The sequence below is a fragment of the Falco punctatus genome (assembly GCF_963210335.1).
Source record: "Falco punctatus genome assembly, chromosome: 1".
Classification (NCBI taxonomy): Eukaryota; Metazoa; Chordata; class Aves; order Falconiformes; family Falconidae; genus Falco; species Falco punctatus.
This window is the reverse complement of record NC_137580.1, coordinates 39,977,984-39,992,175: the sequence shown is the minus strand read 5'-3', so window position 1 is coordinate 39,992,175 and position 14,192 is coordinate 39,977,984. Positions and strand designations below refer to the sequence as shown.

Below are 14,192 nucleotides of genomic sequence, written 5' to 3'. Positions count from 1 at the left end.
AAGCCTGTCAGGTATACGTCATTCTTTTATCTAAAAAGCCACAGGCCGTTTTCAGGGCAGAGGGTTTATCTTGTTTCAGGTTCACAGGAAAAATATGCTTGAGTGACAAAGACATAATTAAAAAGTGCCTTTTAAACACTGGCAGGTTTTTTTTCATCAAGTACTTGGAACTTATTTGAGCTTAGAGTAAAGTTTTTTTTTCTACTTTTCTGGGTGGATCATGTGGTGTAAGTTGTCACAGCTTAATAGACAATGCGTTAGGTGTTGGGTTTGCATGGGAAAGAAAACGCAGAGAAAAGCAAATCAATATGTGGACGTTAAGTAACAGCAGACTGGACTGGATTTTTTTAATCCATAAGTAGTCTCTGTGGGCTTTGTGCATACTGAAATCTTGGTAGGACTTCTGGTAAATGATTTCCCACAAATCCTGCAAAGGACAAGCAATAATTTATTCAATTTTAATGTCTACTTCTCAGAAAATTAATTCCATTGTTATTATATAGGTATGATCTTATTTCTGAAGAGTGGCTTCCACTGGACAACACTGTGAACTCAGTAGAGATGAGATACGGTCATTCGTTGGCATTACATAAGGTAAGTTCAGTGCTGCAGACTCGCCTCCCAGCTGATTTCCCTGTCTTCTCCCCCCCTACCCAAACCCTCTGACAGATCAGTCTTGCTTTGGGAGAAGCGTTTCTCATTCAGAGGCTTGTCCATGGTTATACCAGTCTGTTTCCTTGTACTCCAGGGCATCCTTGCACTGCTGTCCTAGGAAGTCTGTAGTGCTTTTGCTTGTGTGTTCCTTCTTTGCCCTTTTCTCAGAGACTTTAAGGCTGACTGAGGTCAGTGAGGTCATTATTTCCTTATTACTGTCTGTGTTTGCAAGAAATGCCTGATGGCTAGAGTTTGCTGGAGTTCAGCTGGTTCCTCAAATGCCTTTTGCGTAGACCACATAAATATTTTTATGAGCTCTGTTCTCCACGGCAGCAAAGCAGAGCATGTGAATTAGGGATTTTTGGAGCCTGCTGTGCTTCTGCAGTAGATAGGTGAATCTATTCTTCTGGCATCTGAAATGGCAAGTGGATTTGTCTCACGTTTCTTACCTCAGTTCTCACCTGTATGCCCTGCTGTGGGAGCAGGCCACGTGAGAGCAGTACGGCAAAGTCTTTGAAAAGGAAATGAGGTAATCCTTTACTGACCTTTGGGTTTTGAATGTTAATTAGCTCATCACAGTGCAAGCCTATAATAAAGCATAATTATAAACCCTTGAAAAACTCCACACAGCAACGTTCACAAATAGACCACTTGAAGAACCTGAAAGGATGGAAATTCCTACCTGTGAAGGCTCAACGTGCATTCTACAAATAACTGTTCAGAAGCAGGGCACAGCAGTGGGTTTACAATCACTGATGGACAGTGGTTCTCAGGAATTTCCCAAGAAGCACCAGCTGTAGTAGAGAATTTCCCTTTCAAACGTTGGCACCTTGTCAGGAGGGAAACAGGGCTGCACTACACACTTCGGTGGATCAATGACTGACTCTGAGATGCCTGGAGAAACTCACAAAGGAACCTGGATACTTTATGGAACTTAGCTCTTACAGGATGATTACTAAAACCCTAACAGTCCTGGCTCACTTCTTTCCAGTATTTTGTCAGTGCATTAACTTTGAAGGCAAAACTTTTAGTGTATGGACACAGAGGAGTTTCCATCATAACTGCATTTCTTACCAGCTACCTTCTGCTGTTTGGATTTGCAAGCTGTGGGAGGGATTCAGGTTGCTTATTAAATTACCTGACTTAAGGTGCCCAACTTTGGGTGGCTTTGGGGAGCCTCTGAGCTCCATTTGTAGAGAAAACAGACATAGTCAGCACAGGTAGTGAAATCTGGAGAGCAAGTCAGCTTACCCAAAAGTAGGCACATCATCCCTGCTTTTGATCAGTTGAATTATTCTCCAGGCTCCACTATATTTTATATAGGTATTTAGACACTCAGCTAGCATTACTGGCACCTAAATTTTGATGTCTGTCATCTGGAGGTCACTGCTGCCCCCACACGCCTTCCCCTCCATACACAGCTGTAGGGTGAATTGTGTGTGTTGAAGATATTCTGACATTACAGACTTGGGTACATACCCTGGCAGTCATGGTTGCTTCAATGTGCATTCAATATCAAATTCATTCAATATCAAAATATTTTCAAAATATGATCAAAATCAAAATATCAAAAAAATTGCATTCAATATCAAATGTGACTGGTGAAGGAGACATGTTTCTCCTTGAGAAAAACTTAGGCTGAGAGAATATAAAATATAATAACTTAATTATTTACCTATTAGCAGTTTCCTAAATGCAAAACTCAGCCTCACTTTAAATCAAACTTCTTTCAGGATGATATATACATGTATGGTGGAAAAATAGATGCGACGGGGAATGTGACCAGCCAACTGTGGGTGTTCCACATTCCCACCCAGACCTGGGTTCAAGCGACGCCAAAAGCCAAGGAGCAGTACGCTGTTGTTGGCCACTCGGCACACATTGTCACCCTGCAAGACAGCAGCACCGTCATGCTTGTCATCTTTGGGCACTGTCCTCTTTACGGGTATATCAGCAATGTCCAGGAATACAACCTGGGTGAGTGGGGCCCTACCTACCAGTCGCTTCGATTTTAACAGTCGGTTTGAAAATTATTTAAATTATCCATATTCAGATAGCAAAACAAAGACAGATACATTCTTCTCATTCTATTTATATTTACAAGAAATTCAATCTTAACTTTCAGTGTTTGTGCAGCACAAACAGTGAGTAGACAGCCACGTGCCTCCAGCTTTTTACAGCTTGTTAGGTCCCAAAGACAAAAAAGCTGTAATTGAGAGACAAAGCAAGATAACTGTGGGACAATTTAGATGAATTTTCCTCTCTCCCTCTGACAAAGCAAACACTTTTGAAATTATTTTTGTATCCTGCGAATACAACAATGGCTGTAACAATTCAGACCAAGTGTCTGCTTAGCCCGATACCTGTGTCCCCAATAGTGAATGCTTAGGGGAACAGGCAGTGAATTTCCAGAGTCCCAGATCTCTGGTATAATCTGGTCCCCGTATCTCTGGGAATAGTCCACACTCTGATTTTTAAGATTCAGAGATTTCTAGCACCACCAGTGGAGAAGCTTAGGAAGCTCTCCAGATGAACTGAGCTCCTCCCTAAATTAGGTGCTCTGAAATGGCTCTCTGGAGGCATGTCCCTTGCTCTGCTGACAAGGTGGAGAACATAGTTAAGCACAGGAGTTTCACAATGTGAATATGCTGATTACTGTCAGAAGTAGTGGCTCTGTCTGCACTTTCGACTCGTTATCCTTGTCCTTCAGTCATCCTGATCCAGAGGATCTACTGGAGCCAGGATCGCTGGTGTCCACATGAGCGAGCTTTCTTCCTCTAGGAGAAAGCTAGAGAAAACCAGGATGTGTGGGGCAGTGATTTGTTTTTCTACTGTTCTGGTTTTCCCATGTGTGATGTTGCAGACTGTTCAGTTCCTTTGCCTTTTGTGTGCCTGATCTCCCTGGAGTTAGGAAGCCCGTGTAGGGTTTCATTCTGCACTTGCTACAAAGATTTGCTGTGTAATCTGGTATTTTTGTTTCAGTTGCCATTATATTATGTCTACAATGCTTCAAATCAGTGTTATTTTAGCGAGTGAGATATAGGACCATTAATCACATGTTAGTTTTCAACTGCAGTGTTTTTAACAGTCATACTTGGCTTCAGCACTGTCTGGCTTTATATATATATATATATATATATATATATATATATATATATGTATATGTAAAATAAAAGTGCTCTTGGGTACTGTTCCAAATCAAGCCACAGTGCTGGCATTTTCATGTCATTGAATTACAATATATTATCCCTATACTTTTTATCTCTCATTTATTTAGCTTGTCTACAAAATGTAATAAATGACTGTAGAAGAGATATTTCTGGTCTAATTAAAAACACTTGACAACATTCTTGACAACAAACTCCTTGAAGGAGAATATTTTTGGATAAGAAGTGATAGAGGCAGTGTCTAGATCTGAGTCAAGGGAAACCCAATTTGTTTTACCATGAGATTTGTTGGTAAGTTTTTAATGGAGAGAAAATAACCATGTTTTGTCACTCACATTTTTCATTTCTCAGCCACAAATACATGGAACATTTTACAGACGAGTGGAGCTTTGGTGCAAGGAGGGTATGGTCACAGTAGTGTTTATGATCCAAATACAAGATCAGTTTATATCCATGGAGGTTACAAAGCGTTCAGTGCCAACAAATACAGGCTAGCAGATGATTTGTACAAATACGAAGTTGATTCCCGTATGTGGTAAGTAGTTCTTCTTCCTGTATACTGCCCTGTCATTTTTGTTTGTAGTGGACAAGAGGATGGTGTATTTGATAAAGACACAGTAGTACGTTGATACCTGCATTCAGGATAGATAGTGTGCTCTTATATCTATTATTTTTATGTCCTGTTATGAATAGAGAATCATATAATGACAAATAATCAAGGCTATGAACAAGCCAAGAAATGCATTTTAATCTTTTATTGTATTAAAGCTGAAAAGAAAAATATTTGATGGGATTTTCTTGCCAGCAGTACAGACTGTGCATATGAGTGCACTTACTGCAGTCAAATGAGTGATAATTCATTCTGCAGTTAAGACCACAAAAGAATTTCTATTATAACCCCATTTTCTTCTGGCTCTGTAACTGCTTGAAATGTTCATTTCTTAAGCTGAAATCTTCTGTGATTTGTTTCTGCCCAGAGGTGAGTTGTATTAAAAAGCTATAGCAAAACTTCACAGCTTTGAGCTATAGAGGTGAAACACATTTACCTCAATTTTGTGTTTTTCTTAAAGTTGTTTTTAAAGGCTCCTTGCAAAAAGGAGACTATGTTTTGAATCAACACATGTGAATTTGTATCACTATATATTTTTTTTTTGAGGGTTTAAAACAGCTTGTATTTCTGCAACAACTGTTTGTGAGTCTATACCAATGAGGAAAGTAACTAGTGACTAATTTCCAAAACCCTTCCTTCCTGCCCCATTGTACAGGCAGCAATAGCCACACTTCCTTTCTTGGTTCATTTGATCCTCTGCTTTGGCCACAGTGTGGCCAAGTCTGGCTGAATCGTCAGAAAATTTCACAGATGTGACTGTATTCTTCCAAGCTGTGGCAGCACCAACTTCCTTTGGTCACGTTTATTTTGTCAGTCTTGTGAGGGCTCTTGGAACAGGCAAGCAGTTGCCTTGCAGCAAGATGTGTAGGGTTGTCTGCTCTTCTTTATCTAGATGGGGGGGTTTTGTGTCATTGATGACTCCTTTTATTCTTCAGTAATTTAGGCCCTCTCTCCCTCTTGAGATTTCATGGAAAGGCAAAAACCCAGTCCCCTGATCTTTATTTTGGCAAATGTGTTTCTCCCCATGTTCCCTTGGGTGATTTGACTGGCAGCTTCGCAGTCAAACACTGTAGCGTTGGCAAGTACAGAGAGATACTCAGAAAGCCCCAGTGTGCTGTGATGCCACTGCTTCTGCATTAGAAACAGGTTGCTGGTCCTGGTCCTTGATCTACCATTTGCTGAATATTTTGTTGTGGAAGTCTGGGCTTCAGCACAAGCTGTGTTTGGAGTGCTGCAGTTCTGCAGAACTGGTGTGACAGCCTGCAAGCAGTGACACCCTGCCTGCAACACAGACACAACCACATCAGGATTTTCCTGCGATCCCACCCTCTCAAAATAGTAAGGAAATTTTACAAAGTGTGACCTTTTGCGTTGAGTGCTGTTAATCATGCTGATTAAAGATGAGGTCAGTGGTGAGTTTGATTAATGCTTCCCATGATATAGTCATGGTTGAGGTGTTGAGTTTTGCAGGTATTAAGCTGCAGAGCTCCATTATCAGCAGCTGCGTAGATTTCCTTAAAATAGGTTTTTAGGTTTTGAGCAACAGCTCATGCCCAGTTTGAAAGAATTCTTTAGATTACTATAAAAGTAGAGTTGCTGTAAAATATTGGAGTCCTCCCAGGCAGCATCCATATCAGCAGGTTTAGCTGACTGTGCTCAAAAGCCCAGTTAGTGTGAAAACTTGATAATCCCTAGGGGCGGAATTGATGATTTTAAGATCCATAGCTTTGGAAAGAGGCTTTCATAGATATATTTCTCCTGCAAATTGGCAAGCAGATGGGAAGATGAGAGAATGAAATTACACAAGGAATTGAACAGTGTGGAAAGTAAGTTGTTAAATACCTCATTAGGAAAAGCAGCTTAAATATTATCCCCAGACTCCCTCCTGCACCCCAAAACCTTCTGCAACTTGGATTTACAGTTTGTTTTGTTTTTGCCAGTTACTAATAATTTTCATTAATACGTATATTTTTATTTCTGAAGGACTATTCTTAAAGACAGTAGATTTTTTCGCTATTTGCACACGGCTGTGATAGTGAGTGGAACCATGCTGGTGTTTGGAGGAAACACGCACAATGACACCTCCATGAGCCATGGCGCAAAGTGCTTTTCTTCAGATTTTATGGCATATGATATTGGTAAGTTCTTGCAGAAATAATAATAATAAAAAATCTTGGATATTCAAAAAGAGCTGTCTTCAGAATGACTAATTTACATGCTGGGTATATTATTCCAAATGCTACTAAGCGTACTGCAGAAGAATGTGTAATCAGGAGAGGCTCATTTAGATTTCTACACATTACCAAGCAAATGAGCTGGTGCAGTGATTTCTAGGCAAATACAGCAGCAGTTATTTGGTCAACAGTTTATACATAACCTTGGGCATTAAAAAATTATTTCTTAAATAGGAAGCATATTGTTCTAGCATCTCAGCCATAAAGCTGTCCTGATATTATGAGTGCATTTTAATCTCTGATTTATCAAAAATGCAGGCTGTTAGGTCAGTTATAAGCGCTAGGCCCTGCTGACACTCAACTTGTACATTGCATGCTCTTTTTTTAACTACAGGCTGGCTGGCTTGTTTGGCTGTGCTGGTTGTAATGTCAGTTTGTTTATATGTATGCTTTATAAGCATAAATATCCCCATAAGCACTATTTAACAATAAAGCAAACAATTAGATTTTATTTGGAAGGATTGGGTTTTGTTGAGTTTGAGCAGCCAGGAGAGGGCAGCATTTATTTGTGAATTTGAAGTCTAGCGGTCCTGCATTTCAGAAGAAAAGAAGAGATGAAATTATATAAAATAAGTTGCATGCGCATCCAGATAATTCACACTGGAGAAAAGCACCATTCTCTACTTGTATCATATTCTGCCTTCTGCTTTCAGAATTCCTGATATATGGGCTTTCATGATTGATTCCCTGAAATAATCATGTAAACCTGAATTCCGTGAGTGATGGTGCACTGAGATGTCACTCTTGGTTTGTGAAAGGAATATGCAAGCAAATGGATTACTTTCAGCAGCAGGGTTTGGCATCCTTGTGCCGTTTTGCTGTCTGTTACAGGGATCATTCCCTTCTGCTTCCTGTGACTTCAAATCCTATCCCTGTGGAATATATTGTGTGCCCCTAGCTAGCTTTATTTTGAGGTTTTTCTTGAAGAATTAAACCGAGGTCTTTCGGTCTTTCAACAGTCATTTTTTAAATTAAATTGAAATTAGTTTTTAAATTAAAAGTAATTTTTTTTAAATGTTGATAGCAATCATCATAGCAAAATAGCAAGAAAAATTGTATCTTCCCTGACGCATTGAAGTGTCTATTAGGTGTAAACCAAAAATTGTATTCATTTAACAAGATATGCCAATAATGATCACAGAATCATAGCATGGTTTTGGTTGGAAGCGACCTTCAAGATCACTTAGTTCCAACCCCCTGCTGCAGCCAGGGACACCTCCCACCAGACCAGGTTGCTCCAAGCCCCGTCCAGCCTTGCCTTGGACATTGCCAGGGATGGGGCATCCACAGCTTCTCTGTGCCACCTGGTCCAGTGCCTGACCACCTTCACAGTAAAGAATTTCTTCCTGATATCTAATTAAATCTGCTTTCTTATAGTTTAAAACCATTCCTCCATGTCCTGTTGCTACAGGCCCTACTAGCATGTGTGTCCTCATCTTTCTTATAAGCCCCCTTGATTCAGTTTAGTTAAGAGGCAGGTTCCTGTTACATGAAATAAGTGTTGCCGTCAACTTGCCCAGTCCTTACCAGTGTTACACTGAGAATTAGAGCTTGCATTGGTTGCACTTCACATGACAGGGATGAGAAGTGTTCTGGTGCTTGTGGGTACCCTCATTCTTTAGGGCAAACTCTCAGCTTAGAAAGAGCCGCTTTTTTCAGAAAAAAAGACTACTTTTTCTATTCTTCTCGTGGCAGGACACCTTCTGCATGATTTGCCTATTCCCATTGGACCAGGAGCACTACTAGGAATACGTTAGGGTGCTGGCTGATCAGTAGTGTCACAGCAGAGGTACCTACTTGGTAGTTCTTTGTGCATGATCTCTTCAGTAATTATATTGATCATGTTTGTATTGGTCTCCATGGGAATAAACCTACATACTTGTGGGGAAGCATTGTAAAATAACAAAGATTGTTGTGGCCATGCCACCATAGATGGATATAGCTTTCACATCTTTAATAGTAATGTGCTTATGTGTTTGTTGTCCTTTCCTTGATTGTCCTCAAGGGTCAGGCTTCCCAGGAGAAAACCAAGCAGCAAGGTCAATTGATGCTGAGAGGCTTTGTAATGGGCTATCTTACTCCCTACTTTTATAGTGTGCTGTCTGGCTAGTTTGCTTATTTTTGACATCTTGTTGATGAAGGTAGTACCTTAGTGATTGTAGTGATGGTTGGAAGACTGGAGAAAACTGAAATTAAAATGCAGCCTTAAAACAAAGGCTTCAAAACTAGATCTTTTCTTTTAACTTTTGCCATTAAAACTTACTTCTACATCTTTATTTACCTCGTCAATTCTTTCTGGTTTTCTGTCCTCAGATTTCTAAGTAATGAGACCACATGCATTGAATGTGTTGAGGACATATGATTTTTTTGTGTGCGTGTGTGGGGTATAAACAGATGTCACTGAGATGTGTGCTGAGATTCTTGGGGGTGTTTAGCAGATTAGGTAGGTCTGAGAACACATTAATGCTTCTTACCTTTTTATCCACCACGATATATCAGTCGAAATTACCAGGTAGTGTCTGGCTTCAGGATAGCAATCCAACTGTTTGTGTGCATGTGCATTTCTTGTTGCTTCTCGGGACAAGTTTTCAGATTGTGTTGACGTTGAAGCTGGGTGAGCACTTGGATAGAGCAGTCTCACAGTATTTTTCCTGTTCTGCACACTGCAGTGACTAGCACTTCCTATCCCCAAAATTTTGGTCTCTCTGGTCTCCGTAGAAGAGTTTCCTGCTCTGCAGCAGTTGTCTCTGGGTGAACAAATGCCTCGCTCAATCCTCTGCTGCCTCCTGTCAACAACTTTTAGCAGCAGAGGAGCTGAGGGAGAGTTGCAGCACTTACGTCGCTCCATGTTCATCTCCAGGAGAGAAAAGGCAAGGGTTCTGCTTTCTCAAGGGTCACATCCCTTGCCTATGGGATGTGTGTAATAAAACAAGAATTGAACCCTCACAGTCAGATTGTCTCAAAATACAGTTACTGTGGATTAAGTAACTGTTGTTTTCAATTTCTAAATAAGTTTTGACTTTGTGGTGGTTTTTTTTGTTTTTTTTTTTTTAAACTCCGCATGAAGTATTCATGTAAAGGCTATACTTATACAATGATCTTTTCTCCCCACAGGAGAGAAATTTACGCTCTTCTATTTACCCTATCAAAAATTCAGTTCTGATGACAAACATAGAAAGAGGCTAGATGTTTTCATAACACATGTGTTCTATTTGAATAGTATATTTAATAAATCCTGTGCATTGTAAGTTTTAGGCTTGGCTTACCTCATAAGTCAGGAAGGAGAGGATTCTTTGTCATTTCAGAATTACTCATTTTTTCCAATACTTGGTCTTCAGTTAAAGATGGGAAAGAAGCTTAGAAAGCAAAACATTCCAGGCCTTCTATTAATCTAGAAAAATATGTTTCTTGGCCTCACATAACTCAAAACTTGATGGATAAAAAATTGCAAATTGCTGTCCAATTTTGCTGAAGTCTCCTGTTAAAAATTGGAACCATGCATGCTTGTCTCAAGAGTGATGCTGGTCTAGGTTAAATTCTTTGAAAATTGAGCAAATGACATTTAAAAATAAACTTCAAAATCATAATTTATCAAAGCATTAAATCCAAGCAGCTGGGTCTTATGTCTTTTATTTATCAGCACTCTTGGACAAAAGTTTCTGCTGGAGCAGAGGTTGGTTGGTTTACCCCACAATTTTCCAATTAAATTTGGTTAAAAATTAATATGGTTGTTTTTCTTTGCCCTCTCAGTTTATCTGCGTACTAGTTTGGGTTTGTGGGCTTTGTTTTTCAAAGGTTAAGTCCATGGCCCAACAGTTTTATCTTGTATTAAAGAATCTTTGTGTATCTGAGGGCTCTGTAGATTTTTACAGCAGATTGACTTTTCTACCTGAATTGCTTAAATTGCATGCATCTGCCTCTGGTTAACCCCCAAGGTGATCCCATTTACTTTACAAAGTTTAAGTGATATGAATTGGACTAACTTTTCCTGCTTTTGTTCCTTCGATTGCTCAGTGGGTTATATGTTTCTTTGGTTGGGTTTTTTCGTGGTGCCTAAAGGAAGAAATTACCTGAGAAACCGAGTAAAAAATGAAGCAGAACTTATAAATGTTATGCTAATAGAAAAAGATGGAATAATCTCACATTATATTAAAGGAGAAAAACAACCACAAATCCTTAAGCTATGATGAGTGAAAAATATTTCTAAAAATGTGGATATCTACCCTCTAGGAACTTAATTGCAATGGGGGGGTGGGGGGCGAAGATAAGTTTCTGTTCTCAGTGATACTAGTTTGGGGCAAAACTGCAAGTAATTCACGCATAAACAGATAAAACCTGAACTTGTTACACAGTGAAAAATTCCACTGGTAAAGGAGAAAAAGCAGCTCAAGCCACCGCCATTTAATTACATGGGATTGCCAAAAAACTAATAACCCCTTCCAAATGCAATGTCATGAAACTTTACTGTTTTAATGAACTATTTAGATGATAGAGCAGAGCTGTTAAATTCCTCCTTTCCCTTTCTGTCACATCGTGGCAGCTGGCATAAAGGCTAACTCTTGCATCTTGCAAAAGAAGATAAAGCAATGCTTGTGTAAACTGACCTGTTTCATTCAAGATTTGCATTTGGTAGTGGGTTGAATGGCCTCTCTATACAGTTCTTAAAGCAGAATCATAGAATTGTTTAGGTTGGAAAAGACCTTAAAGTTAATCATCTAGTCCAACCATTAACCCAGCACGGCCAAGGCCGCCACTGAACCATGTCCCCAAGCACCACAGCCACATGGTTTTTGAACACCCCCAGGGATGATGACACCCCCGTCCCCGGGCAGCCCGTGCCAGCGCCTGCCAGCCCTTTCGGTGCAGAATGTTCCCTCACACCCAATCTCACCCGCCCCTGGCGCAACGTGAGGCCGTTTGCTCTCGTCCTGTCGCTGGTTCCTGGGGAGCACAGACCGACCCCCCTGGCTACAGCCTCCTGCCAGGCCGTTGCAGAGCCACCGGGTCCCCCCCAGCCCCCTTCTCTCCAGGCTGACCCCCCCGCCCCCCCAGGCTGGTGCCCCAGCCCCTGCCCCAGCCCCTGCCCGGCTCTGGACACGCTCCAGCCCCTCAGTGTCTGTCTGGCCGTGAGGGGCCCAACGCTGAGCCCAGGCCCCGCGGGGCGGCCCCACCGGTGCCCAGGGCAGGGGGACGGGCGCTGCCCCGGCCCTGCCGGCCACACCGTTTCGGACACCAGCCGGGACGCCGCTGGCCTCCTGGGCCACCTGGGCACGCTGGGGGCTCATGCCCAGCCGCTGCCGCCCAGCCCCCCCGGGCCCTGTCCCGCCGGGCAGTTCCCAGCCCCCTGCCCCCAGCCCGCAGCTGCCGGGGGCTGGTGTGACCCAGGGGCAGAAGATCCCAAGTACTTTGGGATATTTCAGGAAGAAATGTACTCTGTAAGTTGAATCATTAATTAGGCTAGACAAACTTTTCTGAAATGATCTTTTCTTAATCTTAGCTTGTGATCGGTGGTCTGTTCTTCCTCGCCCGGGTCTCCATCATGATGTGAACAGGTTTGGACATTCTGCTGTGCTGTACAACAGGTAAGGTCACAAATATGCCGGGGAGTATTGGCATTTTTCATATTTCAATAAATGTATACATGTATATCACTAACACTGAGACCAGAGGGTTGAGGATCAGTTGCAAAACTCTCAGAGTTCTCAGATCTTCACTTTTTTGTAATGTCTTCAGTATCCACCTGCTCCTGTTAGCCCTTCTTCCCTCAACTAAACTTTCTCAGCTCACTTCTTTAAAAAAATTGATTTTTTGATATTTCTATTCCTTTTCCTTTTGTATATATGTATATCTGTATTTCTCCAAATCATACTTTCCGTCATGGTTTCTCTGTCCATGTTCCAGTTTACATAGCTGATCCTGTGTGGCTGCTCTTTCCCAGTCACACAATGTATATTATTCAGGTGAGGTGATAGGTGAGATTCCTGGTGTGAAGCATTACATCACTGTATGAATGACTGTGCTTTCAGGTGAACATCTGTTGTTGTAGTTGAGTCTGCGGAACCAAGTTTGAGAAATTATATTCCTTAAAAGTCTTTCATTCTGATTCCTTTATCCTCTTAGGATACTTTCTGTAAATCAGTAACGTTATTTAAAGCTCAGTTTAAGCCAGGCAGATAACTGTCAGTGCCTTGAAAAGGAAGGTGTGCTTCTAGATACTCTTTTCGTCTCTTAAACTCACTCACCACCTACTTGTTTCGGTGTCTACTGAATACCAGCCATGCATTTGCTTCCATGAAGGACGCCTAAGTGTGCATTAGTTCTTCTTTTCATCTTTAAATAGGATGAAAATCGTATTAAAAATATTCAGCCAGAACTTTTATTTTCAGTTGCATTGACTCTTCTTCACTGTCTTTTAAAATGCACATTTACAAACATGGATGCACAGGGGTTTTGGGGTGACATTTTTGTGCAAGTAATGAAATTTGATGTTTTGCCTGAAGCAGTTGCGATACTGAAGAAGGTTTAAAAAAAACACCTTCCACCTGCAAAAACTATTATTTTGTTTTGGGGTTTGGTTTTTTTTGTTTTTTTTTTACTTCTTTAAGTTGACAATGACTGCTCATTTGCTAAAAGCCATGGAAATAACTGTTTTTTTCACAGCAGCGTAGCAAGATGTGACAACACTGAATTGTTTTGTTGTAGTTTCTGAATACTGGTTTAATGCTGTGATACCGTCTCCCCAATTTGTAGCCTTCCTCCTTCTCTTGCCACTGTCCTTTACAGGAGGACCTGCATTTCTGCAGCATTTCATGTACAGTCACGTTGATAGGTGTCACCAGTGTTCTGGCTGAAGCTGAAGGTCGGTATATGACCTTGGATAGGTTTGATTCTTCTCAACACCTGTGTGTTGAGATTTTCTGGCTTCTTTGAAATGGTGGAACTCGACTGACCTTTTCTTTAGTGCCTTCCTTAACCAAGAGCTATTTCTTTGGATTTATACATGCTGGAATGTAATAAAACACTTTGCTCACACCTTAAATCATTTTGACCTGGAGCAGTGTGTGGTCTATAAACACAGGTGCAAGTTTTTACCTGTTCACTTCCATTTTGTCTAGCACTATGTATGTATTTGGAGGCTTCAACAGCCTCCTCCTGAGTGACATACTGAAGTACACACCCGAGAGATGTGAAGCTTTTGACAATGAAACGGCCTGCTTGCGAGCGGGTCCTGGCATCAGATGCGTGTGGGCTACTGCCTCTTCTCGCTGCGTCCCCTGGGAAATGGCGACAGAGAAGCAGCAGCAAAAGATATTTGAAGATTGTCCTCCTAAGCCAGGTATGTGTCACATTCTTTCCATTTCCCTTTCCAAAAGGCATGTAGGGTCTTTTCCACATTCTGTCTTGCCATTACCAGATCAGGTTAAAGGTGGGGGGCTGTAGTTGTGCTTGCACACGTGTCCTGGGAGACCTTCCTCTGACCAAGTGGCTGCAGCCACGTGGAGACGTTTTCATCTCTCACTCCCCCTG

General features: G+C 41.3%; 1 protein-coding gene across 2 annotated transcripts in view; it reads left to right on the top strand.

The window, feature by feature from the left end:
- ATRN (attractin) overlaps window positions 1–14,192 on the top strand; it is a 156,628-nt gene that overhangs the window by 53,704 nt on the left and 88,732 nt on the right. For both annotated transcript variants that reach the window (XR_013929629.1, XM_080396418.1), the window contains exons 7-12: window positions 504–594; window positions 2,388–2,631; window positions 4,173–4,356; window positions 6,415–6,569; window positions 12,163–12,247; window positions 13,781–14,001. Coding sequence is in view for 1 of the 2 variants with exons in the window: in XM_080396418.1 (XP_080252544.1) it covers window positions 504–594; window positions 2,388–2,631; window positions 4,173–4,356; window positions 6,415–6,569; window positions 12,163–12,247; window positions 13,781–14,001 (980 nt within the window). In the remaining variant the exon portion in view is untranslated. The remainder of the gene's footprint in view (window positions 1–503; window positions 595–2,387; window positions 2,632–4,172; window positions 4,357–6,414; window positions 6,570–12,162; window positions 12,248–13,780; window positions 14,002–14,192) is intronic.